The sequence below is a fragment of the Aythya ferina genome (genome assembly GCF_964211825.1).
Source record: "Aythya ferina genome assembly, chromosome: 6".
Classification (NCBI taxonomy): Eukaryota; Metazoa; Chordata; class Aves; order Anseriformes; family Anatidae; genus Aythya; species Aythya ferina.
In genome coordinates, this window is record NC_140303.1 from 9,042,596 (window position 1) to 9,062,386 (window position 19,791).

At 41.4% G+C, this 19,791-nt stretch overlaps 1 protein-coding gene across 13 annotated transcripts in view; it reads left to right on the forward strand.

Annotated features, from left to right (window-relative positions):
* UNC80 (unc-80 homolog, NALCN channel complex subunit) overlaps positions 1-19,791 on the forward strand; it is a 129,142-nt gene that overhangs the window by 51,922 nt on the left and 57,429 nt on the right. For 7 of the 13 annotated variants that reach the window (XM_084524701.1, XM_084524711.1, XM_084524706.1 and 4 more), the window contains exons 24-31: positions 1,102-1,273; positions 3,885-4,018; positions 6,837-7,002; positions 10,515-10,718; positions 12,217-12,317; positions 15,936-16,133; positions 18,194-18,301; positions 19,083-19,221. In XM_084524701.1, coding sequence (XP_084380827.1) covers positions 1,102-1,273; positions 3,885-4,018; positions 6,837-7,002; positions 10,515-10,718; positions 12,217-12,317; positions 15,936-16,133; positions 18,194-18,301; positions 19,083-19,221 — 1,222 coding nt within the window. The remainder of the gene's footprint in view (positions 1-1,101; positions 1,274-3,884; positions 4,019-6,836; positions 7,003-10,514; positions 10,719-12,216; positions 12,318-15,935; positions 16,134-18,193; positions 18,302-19,082; positions 19,222-19,791) is intronic. The other 6 variants (XM_084524710.1, XM_084524702.1, XM_084524713.1 and 3 more) reach the window with 3 other exon arrangements.

Here is a 19,791-nt window from a genome sequence, read left to right on the forward strand (position 1 = left end):
TACTCTCTTCATTGTTGCTGAATTTCACAGGAACTACTTAATAACAAGGAATAAGAGCTGTAACGCTGTCTTCTTTGTGACTGTTTGTTTCTGCTTCACTTGAGCTGAGACAGGAAAATTATATAGTGCTAGCATGACCATCAGTTCTGACTTCCAGAAGATTCAGAAATCCTCTTTAATATCTTTCTCTGAAACTATGCAAAGCCAAGAAGGCCACAGGGGAAGTGTTTGTTAAAACTCTGTAATTAAACACATTTCCTCTTTTGCAAAGTGGTATCACAGGATCAAGTTTTACATACTTGTCCGTGTTCTCTTTACCTATGTGCAGCAAAGAAAATCAAAAGCTCTGAAGTGTCTTAACAGGAAAGCATACTTCTTGCTGACACACCTTTATCTGTAGCTTTGCTGACAGCACCACAAGGGCTGTTTACATGCTGATAAAGGTGCTAACAAACAGTCACAAAGAAACAGTCAATGCCCTTCTAGAGAATGTTACAGTGGAAATTCAGTCTGCCTGTCTTCCTTATGTCAATCCCCTCTACACCATTACCCATGCACCTTCCCAGCTTTTATGGGCATATGGTCAGCTTGTTGTTGGAAGGTGGATCAGGAAATCTCTTCTTTGTAAATGGAAGCAGGCTTTATCATGCGTATGCAACTGTTTTATGGAGGAAATGTGGATTGTTACTGGATTCTTAAGCCACAGGATGGTTGTTCAAACAGAGAATGTACATTCTTGGTGAAAAGGCTTGGCAAAAATCTGGCACGTATATATTGAGGGAAGACAGAAAATTGGAAGAAATTCGTACTAAATACTGACCTATTTGTCATTTCTGTTGTTATTTGACACAATCTGCAAGAAATCTGAAATCTGGCAGTTTTCAAATTTTGGTTGAAAAAACCAGGGAAATAAATAATGTTTTTTTGTAGCAATTACTCTCTTATCATCTCTTTTTTTTTATTTTACTGCGTTTGCAGACAACAGAAATGGAGCTGGGACATTCTCTTCTGGCTGGAACATCTTCTCAGCCTGCAAGGACCACCGCTGAGTTGGGCTGAAATTCTCACATTGTTGTGCTTTCTCTTTCTCCCTGTCTGCAGGCAATTGGTGTCCGCCTCAACGAGCTGTGCCACGCTGAGAGTGAGAGCCCTGCCAACCTGCTGGGCCTCATTTATGATGAGGAGACCAAGAGGCGCCTGAGAAAGGAGGATGAGGAAGAAGACTTTTTAGATGACAGTAAGGAGACTCCCTTTACTACAAGAACCCCCGCTTGTAAGAATCTCTGCTTTAGGAGCACTTAATTTTTCTTCTCTTTTCATCTTCTTGCCACTCAGTTGTATTTCCCAGTCCCTCACCTCCACCTCAGCTTCTTTCCCTGTTCTTTCTGTGCCTGGATGTACAACATGACAGATGGATAGGAGTATTGGGAAACTTTGAAGGAAAAGAGGGGCAAAAACAGGTAGTGAGTTGTAATTCCTGTACAGTAGCAAAAGTAATTATAAGCAGGGTAATAATTTATTTATTGAGTCTTGCTGTCACTCAAATGTCCAAAGTGGTTCAGACTCCCATCCTTTCTAGTTATTTCTGCCGAAGTATTTTTGTAGGATTAGCTGCCTTTCTGTTTCTTAGCATTGAAGAAAAGAGTCATCTTCTCACCTGATATAAATTGGCACAGCTCTGCCAAAGGCTTTTAAATCTTGACTTCACTGTATTTGCCTGATTCTCAAGCAGAAACTTAGTACAGTATAAGAAGTATCATTAAAACCTGTGTAACAAGATGACTAAAATACACACATTTGTGTGTGTGTGTCTCTGTACATGAGAGTGGGAGGGTGATAAATCACTGATTCTGAAAGTCTAGGTAGGCATACAAATTCTAACACAGTCTGTGAATCAAAATAAGTCAAAACAGATACTGTCGTAGGTGAAGGTGGTAACAAACATTATGTCCTCTCCAGACACCATTTGTATATATGTCTGTGCCATAATGTACCACTGCCTGTATACATGTACTGTTGTTTGCCATTGGATATAGTGTGCTAGTACTGTTTGTGTATCTTCTGGTTTCATTTTCTGTGGTTGTAAGTTTGTTCTTACTGAATCAAGGCCAGCTTTGGGATAGAGGGAGCAGTGAAATGGCATTTGTAGGAAATAATGTCAAGACAAGGTATTAGCACTAAGCTTAGACTTAGATATGTGCCACTGTGTATGTAGTGTGTCAACCCTAGCAGCCTGGGTTCCAGATATTTTATTGGTTTATTCTTTAGGAGATGTATCCAAAACAGGAGAGTGCACGTAAAGTTTTTCCTCTCCTGCACTGTGAATGGCTTTTGAAAGGTGAACAACTGCATTCCCATAATCAAGAGATGGAACAGGCTTTCTTGTCTCTGTTCAGCCACTGATAGCAGGCATTCGTAAGGGGACGTGGAGCTGCTTCAACAGGTCAGCCTAAGACATGAAAACAGACAGCAAGTTGTGGTCTAGAAAGCTGTATAAAATCTCAAGTATTTCCCTGAAAGCCAGGATATAGATAAAAGATATATAGTTTGCTTTCTTGCTGAAGGCAGAGATTTTTCCTAAAGCTGCTCTGTGCACTGTAGAAATTGGACTGAGGAGCGTAAAAATTTCAGTTTGATATTCCTTTACCTTGTACATCTTATCTGTATTTAACAGTTCAGGCTATTTTAGTCCCTACGAAGTCCATCTCCGTTACAGGTAGTGCATACAGAGGAATAAACAAGCTTCACAGAATTAATCTGTTTTTATCTGATGCCTTCAGTGTCCTCTCATTTGTCTGGTTTGGACCGTTTCTTTGCAAAAAATAATTAGATTATACATAGGCAATACTAAAAATGGGTGTGGTTAGTTATTGTCACAAATAATTTTTATGTACTTTTTTTTTTTTTTTTTACTGTTCATTATCCAAAATAGTATTTCTCAAATTTATGAGGCATCAAAGAATGCTTCATAACTTTTCAAGGTTGGATTGCTTACAGAGTGTAGGACTCTGGAAGCTGATTGTCTAGAATCAGTTGAAGCAAAACTTCAAGTATTTGGTAATCCCTTTCACAGAATCACAGAATACTAGGAATTGGACCTTGAAAGATCATCTAGTCCAATCCCCCTGCTAGAGCAGAAATACCTAAATCATGTCACACAGGAATGAGTCCAGGTGGGTTTTGAAAGTCCCCAGAGTCCTCCTCAACCCCCCTGGGCAGCCTGTTCCCTTCTGCCTTTATTTCAAGTTAAGCATTTGAATGTCTAACTTGAATAAGTAGTTTGATCTTTAAGGCCCCTTCCAACTCAAATCATTCTCTGATTGTTTATTCCTTAATTATCCCTAAATGGCACTTGGATGCTCTGCACAAACGAAGAAGCCTGATTTCAGAGGAGACTGTCTTTTCCAGTTCTCAGGGTAGTAACCAATAATAGGCACAGTACATTTTTACTGTCTCATAATAATTCCATATATATTTTGAGAAATTTTTATATATTTATAGAACTGCAGGTTTGTCTGAACATAAAACTCTAAAGGGACCGAAGGCTATCTAACTTCTTCACCTGTACTAACATTAAATAGGAAGGTTTATATAAAATGCTGTAAGATTTTGTTAGTTTAGTAGATTCCTCACTATATACTGTAATAAATATGATAAAACACTATACCATGCTGGTACTGTAGCATGTGCTGGTAAATACATGGACCGATATTGTATGACTATGACCCTTTTTGTGTAGGAATAGTAGCATAGATAGAAGTCTGGATTTTCCCCTTTTTTTAGTGCAGCTTGTATTGTGCACCATACATGAAAATGTCCATCACCTCTTGGTTCAAGATTTTGCATAATCTTCTTGCTCACCATAGAATTTTTTTTTTCCCTAGGCACTGTGAATCCTACCAAATGTTGTTGCCCTTTTGCACTGAAAATGGCAGCCTGCCAGCTTCTCCTGGAGATAACCACTTTCCTTCGAGAGACCTTCCCGTACATGCCCAGGCCACGTACTGAGCCTCTTGTGGTAAGTGAGCTATGGAAATTGGAGAGGGAGACTTGCCCACAAAGTCACTGTGCTCTGTGCCTTTCTGAGGAGAGGTTTGATGGGGTAATAACTCAAGGAAATGTCTGATGCAGGGAGAAAGGAGCCTTTGTCTGGTGAGAAGATGGGCAGGGCACATCACATAGGTTGATTAAGACAGGAGAAGCAGAGTATGTACCAGAAGTCCATGAAAGCTTCAAAATAGAGAAGGCAGCAAATAGACTGAGAAACTGTGGAGGAGACCTGAGAGGTGTGGGAGATGGACTGCAGCAAATGTCAGCTCAAGTGCTACATAGCTGATGAGGAGGGTCAGTTGAGAGAGAACTGAGCAGAGCACTTAGGAGAAAGAGAAGAGGATGGTTTACAGAGCATTTGCTGAAGCTTAGAGGTTGCACTTCTTTTGTCCTGGTTGCAGTTTGCCTGTTGTCTTACCATGAGAATTGATGGGGACTAGGGGAAGAAAGGAAAGAAACGGAGGCAAGGAATGAAAGAAACCTCCATGAGACTAAAAGAGGCACAGGCAAATACTAGCATGAATAATAAGCTAAATGACTGATGACATGACAACTAATTTAATGGATAGCCGGACCCCATGATAATGATAGCAGGACCCCAGCAGTTCATTGTTGTGTGGATTTTCTTACGTCTAATACTGTGGTTCCACATTGCCTTCAGCTTGTTCTTTCACAAAGTACACAGACAATCAGCTATCTTCTGTCAAGTTGTGTGGAAAGTGGCCAGCAGCTTCAGAGGTGGTAAGCACAGAATGAGTTGAGAATCGTATGGCAGACAAGCAGTATGATCTTTTAAGCTTAATTTCTTCAGGAAATCAGACTAATTCTTTAAAAAAAGAGAATGAGAAGTTAATTTTCTAAGTGAGCACAAAGGATTTAGCCACACTGTTCTCTTTCCTGTTAATAGATGACTTAGATAAAATATTTCTGATGAGAGGCATGCTTGACAGGTTGATATGGCTTGGTGTTGTTGTAGTCAGGGCCAGAAATGGGTTATAAAGCTGTAGTTGGCCTATGATGAAGTGACTCAGCCCCCAGGTATGCAAGAAGGGCAATTCTGAAAAAATGGGGAGAAATTCAGAATGAGTCTTTGTAAACAATTTGTTGATATTTTTACCGCGTAATAAATAACAGCATCCAAAAGCAGGATAATACCAGGATTTAGAATTCATCTCAGGAAAGTAGCTGACTTCAAACTTAGAATATGTTGGGTAATGAGGGTCAATAGAAATGTGTGTTTTTGTACTAGATAGAAATGCAACTGATTAATAGCTTTTCAGACTCATATATGGGAGAGAAGGAGGAGGAATTATTTTCCTCCTGATGCATAGGCCGAAGAAAACGTAAGGTTATGCAAGAGCCTATTAAAGAAAATGGCCATAGATGTGTTCTTTTAACTTTATACCAAAAAAAAAAAAAAAAAAAGCCAACAGCACTCCAGAGTAAAAAATGAAGTCCCTGTATCCCTGTATTTATGGCCTGATGCTTCATTTCAGAGAGAATCAGGTACATAATGTTACAGTCAATAAAGCTGGAATTCAGTTCTCACTTCCATTGCTTTTTGCAGGCATAACCTTACTGAAAGGTTGTTCCTGGGTCAAACCTGAACCCTTCCCTGTTCCATAAATACGAATACACTTACCTGCCTTGGAGAACCAAAGCATTCATAACTGAACTAGTGTAACTACCCACAGCCCATCCATACTTGTCAGCCTGAGGGCTTAAGCACCCACACCTCTGAGAGAGACAGGCAGTCTTGACTGAAGTTTCATCCAGAGCCTTTTAATAAAGCTGCTGGAGTAGATACAAACTCCCTTTGCAAATGGCTGCTAGTGCTGAGTACTTCTTCTTGGAGGGTATTGCTCCCACAGTAGAGCCAGATAACTAGGACGTGTCTTTTGCTGTGGCACAAAGTCATACATTTTAGCTTAAGAAGCTGATGAAAATAGATGAAGTTGTCAGGCTAACTGTGCTGAGAGGATGTCTTTCTGTCAGTTACTTTGTGGGGGCAGCAATTTCTAATGTGTGCATGTTGACAAACAGCAGGGAGGAATAATGTGTTTAAACGTTTTTGGGAGGGGAATCTATGCCCTAGGAATATACCTGTAGTACTATTACAGCTTAATTTATGCATGGTAATTTCTGAAGCTGCTGTAATTCGGGCAGATTTGTTCAGGATAAAAGCCTGTGATCTGCTTTAGCCTTTGTTTCGTACCCTAAGTTGTTTGTATTCAATACATTCTAAACTATTTACATAGATATTTTCATTGCCAGAGATACTACAAACCATTACTTCAGGCAACCGCCTTTTTATATCTCAGCTTTTGTTGTTAAGCAAAGTCAAAATATTTCCCATATTATAAATAACCGCTAGCTTTTCTGTCAGTCATTTATGATCATTTTCCATGGAGATGCAAAGCTGACTGCAAACTGTTTGGGACCTCCAGTTGGCATTAGTTGGTTAATATCAGCTAACCCATTTCATCATAGATCAGTCTAGAACATATGTTTGAGAAAACCCTTCCTTTTTTTAACAAATCAACTCTTAGAGTAACAGACTTTGTCACCAGCCAGGCAGCTCCCAGTAAATTTTGTAGGAGTTTACAATATAAACTCCAATAAGAAACCTCTTGAGCCTACAGAATTTTGACCAGAGTAACTGTTTTGGACCATCCAGAAATAAATACCTGTCTGAAGCAATTCTTACTGAAGTTTCTGTGGTTGTAGTGAAAAAGATGGTGGCTCATACTGGTTGCACATCTGTGTGGTGTACATGCTGCCAACAGGATCTGGAGAGCTGCAGACTGCGTCTGGACCCTGAGATGGACCGGCACAGGTATGAAAGAAAGATCAGCTTTGCTGGGGTCCTGGATGAAAATGAAGATTCAAAGGATTCCCTGCACAGCAGCAGCCACACCCTCAAATCTGAGGCTGGCTTTGAGGAGAAAAAAGGTTTGTTGGCACAACAAAGCTTTTGTATTCTCGGGGCTTGTGAAGTGGCGCTTGATTTTATGTTTTCATTTGCATAGACTGTGTTAAAAAGCAGGGGGCCATGGAGTCACGTGGCTTTGAATCATTTCTGAGATGCTTCTGGCCTTCAGGTTTCAATATGACAAATGTGAGAAGCAAAGATCTGAAATTTTACAAAACACTGCCATGACTGAAACCAAATAAGAGCATTGCAAGTTTTCTAAAAAGGAGGATCCCTTATTTGAAACTGTAACTCAGTGGAATGCTGTTAGAAGCATCATTATTTGATTCACTTTAAAAATAAAGATCAAAGGTGGTTTTGTTTCTTATTCTGATTACATTTTTATTATTATTAATTTGGGGAAAATCACAGATAGGAGAGAAGATTGGGATCTTTCTGTGAAAATCTGTACTGGTTTGGAAGTCATGGCATCTCAGAATTAGTGGGTGATCACTTGATCTCTTAAATTCTTTGCTACCACATGACAAACACACACTTATGTGGCTTTTGATGGCTAGCAGATTGATGTTACCAACATACTGTATACTGTACAAGCAAACCTCAAGCTCACTGTGTTTGCTGAGAACAGCAGATTGTTTCCATTTTTAAGCCATCTCATGCAAAACTCACATACTATCTGATGGTACAAGTGTTGCAATACAATATACAGTCATTGTTCATATTTGCAATTAGAGGCTAAACTGCCAGATAGTTACCTGTACACGATTCTCCCTCTAACATGTTTTCTAGAACTGTTTAAATCCTGTATTGTAATAGCTGGATGAAGATGCAGATGTTTGAATGATAATTTTAATGATTGTTTTAAAAGGATAAATGTCTTATGATTGTTTGAAAAGAATGAATTCTGTGGCTGGTTATCCTTCAGGAACTGTAATGTGTGTTGATGATTCAGAGGGCTTTGGATAAAGCCTGTGTTGTCTTCAGCTTTGATCCTGCCACAATTACTGGAGAAAGTGTTAGAAACATTTCCAAAATTCATGTGGTGTAAAACTGCTTCCAGATTTGTGTGTCAGGTGGGATGGTTACTTCTGTGAAGACAGCTAGGTGTCCACTTAAGAAAGGTCAAGTAGATTAAATTCACACTCAACCTAATGTTTTGTACTCCTGGTATATTGGCAGCTCAGAGAAGCAAACAGCCCTATGATCTGTCTCATAGTCTAAGATCCGTGGGATAAGATGTCTCCAGCTATTTAGATGAGAAAAAGTTCCTTCATTCATTCCTTCTTTATTTGAAGATAGCTATTAACTACCACTTTTCAGCCTCTCAGGCAGCAGTCCCATCCACTGGGGCATTACCTGAGTGGCAGAAAGCCTACAAGCATGTGGTGCTGCTGGAAAATTTTAACTGTCCCATTCTTAGAGACCGTGCTGACTGAGGCGTGCCTCCACGTGCTAATGTGCTGCAGGCATAATGCAGACTTGAGTTATTTTTGCAAAGACAGTATTAACTTTCTGCATCCTTGACTCTGTTTAACTCATTTTCCCTGCAGTTTTAGTTGTTTGTTTGTTTTTATCCCATTCTCCCTTCTTCCTAATCTGTCACTTAGTATTCCTTTACTAAAGCTGCTTGTTTACTACATTTTAGAGATGGGCACAGTGACTATAGTAAGAAGGCTGACTCCTAAATATGTGAGAGCAAAAAAATGAGTTTGAAGTATTTTGGAATCTAAATAAATGCAAGATAATTGTTTAGTTAAAAATTACAATAATTACATTATTTTCTCTGGCCACAGCATATTCTTCAGGGGATCTACCTGGGCCAAACATAACAGATGCAGAGGCATCTTCTGTAATTTATTCTTTCCTAGATAAGAAAATGTTGTTGTGTGACTGTAACTAAATTTTTCTTGCCTGCAGTGGCAGGTCTCTTTATCTCAACCTATTTGATGAGTACTAATCTGTTTCCTTTCATTTCTTTCTGAGTGTTAAAAACTTTGCTGTCATTGTTCACCCCAGGCGTGGCTTAACAGCTATCCAAAAGCTTCGGGTTTACTGTCTAGAATCTGCTCCAGGTAGGTCTGAAATATAGACACTAAATCTAGGTAGATGCAGGCTCTCAGAGGATCATACATACTATTTGGGTGCTAACGTGGGATTCTACAAACGTCGTGAAATAACAGTTACAAGACCTAAAATAGTTTGGCTTTCGGGTGAACTGAGCAGCTGTATAGAGGTTGATCTGAGCAGAATCCAACCAGTAGTGATTGCTAAGGAACTCAGCATGGCCACTTGGAGGGAGTTTCTCAGATCACTCGGCAGTGATTTGTCCAGCTGGTTCATGAGGAGTGAGGAGTATCTCTCAAAACCTATCCAGCTTTCTTCAGCCAGAGTGTTAGTCACTGGAAGTGGAGTGGGAATTGGGTTGAGGAGGAATTAGGGGCACTCCCAGGAGTAAAGGTGCGTTTGACTTATCCAGAAGCCAAAATGCAATTCTATTGAAATACTTTCTTACCCATGATATCCAAAAAGCTGTATCCTGTTCATTCTCAACAAGATGCCAAAAGGTGATCAATCACACATGGCCTTGCCTGATTAGATCTGCAGTGAAATGACTGGGTGTTGCAACATTTGGACTGACATGCTGCCATGTACTGCCTTTGAACTAAGAGGAGAATGAAAGTGCAAACAGTTGGTGCTTTGAACATTGAACCATTTCATGTCTGTGCTCATCAAAAATGCAGAGTGTCAATGGATGTTGTTAATGCCTGAAAGCTGCTGATTTGTCTGAAGGAGAGGATCTACGTGCTCCCGTTTCCTCTAAAGCATTCTAATGATGAAGAGTAACATGCAGAGAAATGGATTTATGCAAATCTTACTTCAAAGAAGTCATGTGTGCCAGCCTCATGAAGCAGACTACCCTTCTGCAGTCACACGTGCTGTATGAATAAATAGTTGATCCTACTGCAGAGCTCAGTGGGGTTTACAGAACCCAGGCCTACAAGAAAATAGGTTTGTCCATGGTGCCTTGTTCATGATTGGGATTCAGCCATCTATCCCTAGCAAGAGGTGATTCTGCACTAATGAAAACCCCAGAAGCTGACAAAGGAAACTGCAATTTACATCCATTGGGTGGATTCTGTTTCCTGGCAGGAATTGATTCAAAGTGGTGTGAATCGTAGTTTTTCCTTGTCCACTTTTTGGGTTTCTGTTAGAGCAGCTGACTCTACTTGCTGGTGGTTGAAGAAGGGCTAATTCCAAATACAGACAAGGCCTGAGGTGAGGTACCAGGTCTCCAGGAAAAGAGGTGCAGAACACATTTCCGTAAAGCATCTTTACTGCCTGATTGACAGAGCTGCATTGGCGGTGGCTTTGGAGGGAGCCTCTGGCCCCACATTCCCTGGGAGAAGAAAAGATGCTGCAATACAGGCTGGCAGCAGAGGGTTGGGTGGGAGGGGCGGGCCAGGATATATTTCTTTTTTTAAATGGGGAAAAATTAAGGGGAAAAAAGTCCTCTTTTATTCTTTTAATACAGTTCCCAGCAGGAAGATCAGGATAGGAGGCTCCCGCTTGCTCCAGATTAAAGGAACCCGCAGTTTCCGGGTGAAGAAGGGGGGTTCCCTTTCCAGCATTCGCCGGGCCGGCAGCCTAAAGAGCACCAAGTTATCACGGCAGGACTCAGAGTCTGAGAATGAGGAGCTGCAGCTGTCCCACAGCAGGGACACTGTCACTGATATAGGTAACTTAGACGAGTGGGTGGAAAGGGAGGGGACGAATAGTCAGGACCTAAACTCTTGATGTTATTGCAGCAGATCTAGAAATGACAAGACCCCCACCCCAACAGGCTAGAAAAAAACTAGGGTCCTCTTCATGGACTGCCTGAAGTAGGGCCTGGGAAGAACACGGTTCAAATCCTGCCTCTGGTGCCCTGGGTGCAGCATCAGCTCCACGCACAGGTTGTCCATTTGGAGCGGTGTGTTAGAGCATGAACTCTTGGAATGCTGGTGTCTGCCAGCTGGATGCATGCTGGCTTTAGGGGAGCACATGCATGTGTGTATATGCACATACACACACCCCTAAATCAGATGATGTAACGAATACCTGCGGTCATATGCATATATGGTATTGTCTGTATCAACGGATAGGATATATATATATGTACGCACATGGGCTTTGCGTTCTGTGTAGCACATGGTATCATAGGCATGTCATACAACATGCAATATATATGTTCCTATATGTAGAACATAACATGTGCGTGCTACATACTGTATTTCTACATATTGGCATATACATATATTTTTACAGTTTACAGATGCCTTCTTAGTCTTCAAAAGATGGATCCCAATATATTTATATTATGGAAACCAAATGTGCATCCTATCAGAAGAAATCTCTGTCCCATTTGAACTAAGGGGGCTCCCTCTGCTAGGGGTGTTGATCAGAAACTAAGGTTTGGGTACATTTGGAGGAGAAGTAACGTCCCAAACTTTATAGTCATTTTTATGTTGACCAAAAGATGTGTGTTAGGTAAACGTGGAGAATGGGATTGCCTGGTCTGTAGTCGTGGGCAAGTCAAAGTTCACTTAACAAGAAGATAGGAAGGATTAACCAGAGTTCATCCCCAGTATTGTTAGTATTGTGGGAGGTCCATAGGTAATGAAATAGCTGCAGGGAACAGAGGGATTGGTGCAGTTCCCACACGAATATCTCCCTTGCCTGAGTTCTTCAGAACTAGTGTGCTTGAATCAGGATTTTTTTCCCCTTTCATCCCCGTAACGTTTGCAGTTTCCATGGGCGCTTAGCAGTTACGTGGCCCACTGGCACTTCCAGTTGGATGCCACTTCTGGTTGGATTTTTGTTGGTATTTTTAAACACAGAGCCCAGTCAATGCAGATCACTACACCAACCATTTGCAGCATCTGAATGGTGCAAAGAATTTCTTTCTGATGTTTATTTGTTTGCCTTCTCCCCTTCCATTAAAGAAAAAAGTGTGGAGGTAGCAGTGTTTGCTGCTGACAAGATGGCCTGTCAGTCTGAATGGTTCTTGTAATTGTCAAGCCAGCATGATACCAGGACTGGGGAGGGGTGTCCAAACACAGTTTTTCCAGTGTGGCATATTCTGTGTACTGTGGTCTGTTTCCACAAGGCTGGCCTGGCTTACAAGTGCTGTCCCTAGGCTTTAAGCACATAGGGAGCAATAAAAACAACCACCTTTGGGTATTTTTCTTTTGAAGAAGGGAGCCCCTGGAGCGCAAGCGAACCTAGCATTGAGCCAGAGGTGCTGAGCAGCACAGGCACGGAGGAGAACTATCATCGGAACATGTCGTGGCTGCATGTAAGTATGTGTTGCTGGCTGTGCTCTCGAGGCTGACGTTTTCGGTAGGAAACCTTTGTGCTGACAATAGCCAGCAACCAAACAACAGATCACAATCTGTGCTTTCTCTATGTAGCATCAAGGATCTCAAGTGTAAGTAAGCTGTGACCTTTGCAGAACTGGCTATTTGCCATTTCTAAATGACTAAAAGCAGTAAGTTTCTTTCTTGCTACCTCTGTCCATTTCATATATTTAGTTTGTAATGGAAAAGGAGCTATTTCTCACTAGATGAGGTACTAACAGGCCAACTCGTGTTCTTACCCTGCCATCAGAGTGGTTCCAAAGAGAGCTTATCAATATGGTGATAGGTGCTTTATATGTAAGTATATGGTGAGGCAAGTGAGAAACAGCCATGCCGCTTCAGCTGAAAAATCCATCAGCTCAGTATCTTATCTCCATTGTGGCTGGGACTGGGCAGTAACAGAAAGAAAGTATGACCTGAGCTCCCAGCTTCTGGAAAGAAGGTATTTTAGAAGCTACTTGAGCTGGAGATTCTGTTGTGACCACTATGTTTACTAGCTACAGAAGATTTTTCAGTGGGGAGCTTGTCTCACCCCTTTTTTGAATCAGTTTACGTATTTTTGTCACCGTTAAATCTAATGGCAATGAGTTTAGTTATACATCCTGTCGTGGTTTAACCCAGCCAGCAGCTAAACACCACGCAGCCGTTCGCTCATACTCCCCCCTCCCTCTCTGGGATGGGGGAGAGAAATGGGAAAGTGAAGCCCGTGAGTTGAGATAAAGACAGTTTATTAAGACAGGAAAATAATAACAATAATAATAATAACAATAATAATAATAACAATAATGATGATAATAGTACTACTACTACTAATGTGTACAAACAAGTGATGCACAATGCAATTGCTCACCACCCGCTGACCGATGCCCAGCCTAACCCCGAGCAGTCCAGCCGTCCTTCCCCCGCTAGCCACCCCTATGTATTGTTTAGCATGACGTCAGATGGTATGGAATACCCCTTTGGCTAGTTTGGGTCAGCTGTCCTGGGTCTGTCCCCTCCCAGTTCTTGCTGTATTCCCAGCCTGCCTGTTGGCAGGACAGAGCAAGAAGCTGAGACATCCTTGGCTTGGTGTAAGCACTGCTCTGCAACCGTTAAAACATCAGGGTGTTATCAGCACTCTTCTCCTCCTAAGCCAAAACATAGCACCCTACCAGCTACTAGGAAGAAAATTAACTCTGTCCTAACTGAAACCAGGACAACATCTTACAGGGAAAAATGCCTACTTTAGGAATTTTTTATTTGATTCCATTGATGCCTTCTACTGCCACATCTAACCCAGCAGGGCCTTGAGTAATTTTGACTATCTATTATGCAGGTAGCATGGGCAAATCTAACAGTTCAGTCCACAGCCAAGGACTGTACAACTCTGTTGCTTCACAGTAGACCCACTGTGATGGTGCAGTACGGTCTCCAAAGAGAAGCTGGATTGCCTGTGCACACACTAACTGTGTCTTGCATGTGTGTGCGAGGACTGATTCCTCCCAGAATTTCCTTTTGACTTCTGAGTTGCCTTTCCTGAGGGAAAGACAGCTGCCAAGAATGAGTCAATATCCTCCTCTTTCCCCCAGGTATTTCACATAGCCTGCTCTCAGCTGCCCTATTACTCCAGGATGTGGACAAGAACAGGCTTAATCCAGTACAGTGATGTCAGAAGCAGTTCCTGTTAGCTGTAATTTTTAGAAGAAGGTGGCAGGGCAGGGAACTTGAATGTCCTGTTTTCCAAGCCAGTACTTGAATCCCTGGACTGTCTCCCTGCTTCTCTGTCACTACACTAATGTTAGTGGTAATGACTACATTTAAATTGGAAATTCCAGTGAAAATTCCAGTGAACTAATCTGAGTATGTAGACATGAATGTGTACACTCCAAGGTGAATTACTAGAGAATAGTCAACTCCCTAACTAGCAGCTTAGGATAAGGCATGGTGCCTTTTCGCAAAGTAGGGGGATGTATGGACTCAGAAATATGAGGCATAAACTGAGTGGAACTTGAGCTGTTTTTCTCACTTTGTGTGGTTAGCCTGCATATGAGAAAGGAAGATTTGAAAAATCACCTCTTCAAGTTAATGCCACGCAAGTACCAATATTGCATGAGAACCTTATTTTTTTATTTTTATTGGAAAGGTGTGGGTAGATGGTAACTAAAACGGCAGCAAAACAAAAAGCTTTACTTTACAGTCATGAGCAAACCACTCAAAAGGATCACTGGATCCTGTTGCTTCTATGCATGCACCAGTATTTCTTCTATGGCAGCCCCAAGTGTGAAGTCCTCGCCTGTGTCAGTGTGCTGAAAATACAAGTTATAGCAGTGTACTGGAGGCTAGATAGAAGGCTATACAGTGCTGATCAGATTTTCTGTTCACAGATTGATACAACACTAGTGGCTTGAATTATTCCTGATGGACCCCAAAATAATGTGATGCCAGAACAGGCTAGCAAAGACAAGAATCATACATATGCCACTCAGATTTATCCTAAATTAAGCTCATGACTTTCCAAAAGCCTAAATGTCTGAGAGTGGAGAGTGATGTGGCTGTCTTTTGAGAGAGCAGGGAGACTGCAGCGGCACAGACAATAAATGCATGGAAAATGTGGGGTAGCCTCTTTCTGTTAGTTCTGGGTATTTCCACACTAGCTTGTGGGATGAAGAGGAAGGTTCATAAAGGCCAGTTGTGATCTACAATGTGAACAGCTTACAGATGCCAGGGGAAAAAAAAAAAAAAAAAAAAAAAGAAAAAAAGAAAACCCAGGGTGTTTTCCTCAGAGTGCTTCAAAGTGTCTGGTTTTGTGTGTGACATGAAGACCTGTGTACAGGTCTTAAATGCCTGAGTGTGCTCACTGAAGTGTAGACTTACCCAAGGCTGCTTTTAATTAATTAGTTTAGCGGCTAATAGTTGTGTTGCTGCAGCAAAGCAGGGTTCAGCATAGCTAAATGCCCAAATATTTATTCTTAGATGGGTTTTGCAGCTCCCTGCTGCCATATGGCACCACCACAAGAAACAGTAACTGAGACAGCTAACATAAAGCTAGGTTGGATGGGCCTACATGAGCACAGCAAGGGAAGCATACCGTAACCACTGGTGCAATTTATTCCTGATTGAAAGCATACTGAGACATTTCCTTTCCTTTTCATTGAAGGTGAACAGGTGAACTTGCTGGGTTTGCAGATTTGATGATGATTAAATAGTTGACAATTTCTAGTCTAAGCCCTCATCTTAGAGTGGTGATACAACAGCTTTTCTGAAGAGAACTGAAGAGAATGTTGTTTTCTTCAACCTTAATCTTGCTACTAGCTAAATACATGTATCTACACCAGCTCTGTCTCTTTGTCTGCTTTGTTAACACTGATATTTATTTAGCTGTGCCCAGTCAGTTTGTAAACTACTTGCAAGTACAGAGCTCAACACGGACAGGCTTAACTTTTCAAAAGGCTGTGTTGAGCTTTTTGCCTTCCGGGCTAGGTTGTGGAAGTCAGCTTGACTATCCCTATCACTAGCTTTGCAGTTCTCTGTGTAACTCTCCTTTCTATAGGTAACTGTCCTCTTTTATTCCTTTCAAGGTTATGATCCTATTATGCAATCAGCAAAGTTTCATATGTACCCACATTGACTACTGTCACCCACACTGCTACCTCCATCACAGCCGGTCCTGTGCTCGCCTTGTCCGAGCCATCAAACTCCTCTATGGAGACACAGTGGACTCTCTCCGAGAAAACAGCACACTGAACAGTGCTGCAAGAGGCAAAAAGCAAAAGGAAGTGAGTATTTGGAAAAAGCAGACTGTTTCCATGTGTGTGTTTGTTTATTTATTTATTTATTTCTGGACAGGGCATAATTACCTTCAAGAACTGCATAATGCATTCAGACAGAGTACTTTCATGACAAAATGAACACAACACTTTCCTAAACCCAGTCCTGCTTAAAAAGCTGTTGAATCATTTAGCACTATGGAAAGAATGTAATGTGTGTTGTTTGGGAAGAATGTTGGTTGCTGATCAGCCCCTGGAGTCTAGTCCCTTTTTTTCTTGTTCCTTCTTGTCTGTTAAGAAGAATCATTCTTGAAATTCTTGTAAAATCTTGCATAACATTTCTTTTAGGTCTGAACTCTCAGATCGGTTCCAAGAGTTGCATTCATTAGTCTTTCATGTTATGCTGTCATTAGTGACACACTTTTAATGATCAGTTCTGCAAGGTAAACAAGATCGTACCCTTTTTGCCATAGGAGTGGTGCCTTTATCTTCACTGGAAATAGATTTGTGCTTTCAGCAAAATGCCCACAGAGGTACCAAATGAATAATGTCAATGTCTAGTAAATACTTTCATAGTCTTCACTGCAGAAGACAGATGACAATTATTCTGAGTACCTGTAATGGTGGAGTCATCCAACTGCTTAGCAGTAACATTGAAAGCAGAAGTGTTCAGGAAACTCATCAAGATTTCAGTTGGGTAAAGAGGCTATCATCCATATTAGTGGATGTAGAAGTTATGAGACAAGTTTAAAACGTTTCTTCATCAACCAGCAGATTGTTTGTTTCCTGCCAAGTTAGAATTTGAAGGGTATCTTTATGGAACAAAGCACAGAGCACATGAAACAAGAGATAATGATTCTGCTTTCCTGGAAAGAGTTACCCCCATATAATCGCTCTGGCACAGAAAAAGCAGTGTATCAATTAGGTATTAAGGAAGAGAGACAGTTGCTTTCTCCACAGAAAGCAGGCTTGAGATGAGCAGCTGGCAGCATTCATGAAAGGTAGCAAAAGAACACTGTTACTGTGTATTGTTTCATCTCCAGCTTTGAATTGCAAAGCAGTGTCGTGTATGTTTCATCATCCTTCCAACCATCATGGCCATTAAGCAACAGCAAGGAAAAAAGAGTTTGGGAGGCAATAAGGTTTCCTCCAAACACGTCCCGTGTTTGTACAGATCTCGCTGCAGAAGAGCGATCGATCACATTAGTATCTTACATACCTGTAGGCCTCCTCTGTTCCTCTTGCTCTGGTATACCTGAAGTGCTGTCATTCTCTGGCTGCCTGGGTACCGTTTCCAGTTATCTTGGTTCCAGAGGAGCCTCTCCTTTACTCTCATAGTTTGCAGTATGAAAGGTTGGAGGCAGCTGCACTATGCAGGTCTGGCTGTGTGTGTTCCATGGGGCTCGTGAGCCCCTTGATAAATGAGAGACCCTGTTTTAATCAACAGACCATCAGCTTGAGGAGAAAAGTCTATGGAAACCTGCCATTCTGGGAAAGGTCCCTGGTTTTGTGGATGATGAACACAAACAGGATCTGTCCTTGTCACTGTCATTGGCAATCTGTTAGGGACATCTCTCAGGCTGGCATGAGCTCAAGTCTTGAAGTGAGTTGTCACACGCTTTCTGAGGAACAAGAAAAGATAAGCATAGCTAAGAGGAATTTTGAAGTTGTATGCAGCAAATGGCTGAGTTGGATTTTTGGGGGGAAGCTGTGGACTTTGTACCTCTTAGTGCTAAAAGGGCTGTTCACCTAAAATACTTGGTTGTACCACCTGTGAAGATTACACAAAGCATATTCACATTCATGATTTGGTTCACAGGCCACAGCTTTAAGCTTTTAATGTGAAAAGAGATGTTAAAAAGAGAAGAAAATGGGACAAGATATACCATCTCATTCACTGATACCAGGCATGTTGCTAGCACTGGAGAAGGCTTTGTACTGCACCTCTGGTACTGGGCAGCTAGTGCATGGAAATTTCTTTTATCTGTGATCTCACTTTCTAAATTTTGGGAAATCAAAATGTGAACTCGACTTTCTTTTTTGTGTTTTTTTTTTTTTTTTCCTTTCAGTGCTCAGACAAGTCATGCCTCAGAACTCCATCCCTAAAAAAGAGAGTGATCGATATCAACTTGGAAGGGAAGAAGGACTCTGGAATGTTAAAATATATCAGGCACCAGGTACTGACTGGGCCATATGCTGGTTGGGGAGATTTCTACATAAATGTCAGCTCAAACTGCAACAGGAAGGAAAATATGTATGGATCTTTAAGCCTGTGTGAAGGAAAGAAGTGTCGTTGCTGAATATTGATTAATTCAGCCCTGCATGTTTTCCCCAGCTGGGTAATGCTAAATTTAAGCCTCTTGAGGTAACTCCTGTCAAAAAAAGTCCTTTAAACTTGTAGCTCCATTAAATGGTAATCAGCATCTCTGGATTCCCATGGAGATAAGTGCATCAAGATTGGGGATAGAAAAAATAAAAATGAATCCACAAACACGTTTAGAAACCACCTGCCAGTGTACAGCAGTAGCTTCCTATGTTCTTTCTTGTTCCATGTTCCTGAAGAAGCAATGGGCTGTTCACAGGCCTTTTCTTGGTTGTCTGTGGCATTTTCATGGGTATATATCACTGTTTGTGCATTACCTTGGAAGAGTTTTGCTTGCTTTTTGTCCTCTTTCTCCATGCTTTGTTGACATACGTCACTAGCATCAGAGATGGAACTAGCTTGCAAACACTGCTGTTTTAGTGTAGGCTAAAAGCAACATTTTTCTGTGGAACATTATCTGAAATGGCTGAAACTAGAAGCAATCAGTGAGTAATGTGCAGTCCAAAACTAGGGTGTGCTTTTTTGTTGTTGTTTTTAAAATTTTACTGAGTGTATTGTTCACTGGGGATAGATTATACAGCTCAGCTGTAAGGCACAGCTTTTTTTTTGTTGTCATTTGTTTTTTCTTTCCCCAGGTAATGAGCCTCTCCCCTGCACCTTTGTCACTGCTAATCAAAGCAGCTCCTATCCTCACAGAAGAGATGTATGGGGACATACAGCCTGCAGCATGGGAGCTTCTTCTCAGTGTGGATGAGCACATGGCTGGAGCAGCAGGTAAGGGAACCAAATCAGTTAGTGTGGCTAGCCAGACAGATCAACTCACAGCAAGTCACAGGGCCTTGCAAGACAGCTTTCTAGTGGAGGAAGTCTTAATGACACCAAGGGTTTCCTGATGGCTGTTTGGTTTTCATAGACCACATACTTTTGTGCTCTCTATAAAAGAGGTGGTCAGAAGGAAGACAGAAGGAAGACAATCTGCACAGCCCTGGTTGTGGTCGATGATAAGAGAAATAATATTGGTGATTTGTGTCTCTAAGGTTTCTAGGCAGAGGAAACAGTGATATAATCTGGCCAGAGTTTACTGAAGTATTTGGTATGTTGCCTCATGGAAATTGTTAGTACCATTTGAGAGCTGCTGCAAAAACTAGGAAACGGAATGGAAGTGGAACTGTCACAGCTACTTCTGCTGTGCTGAGAGAAAAATTCTCCTGTTGCATGGAAACAGCAGTGTTTCTTAATGGGTAGTCGTGTGGTATGGCGTTTAAATTTTACATTCCCTCTTGGTATTAGATTGTGCAGATATTTGCTGATGGCACATAACTGAGAGGCATTTTTAAGACCGAA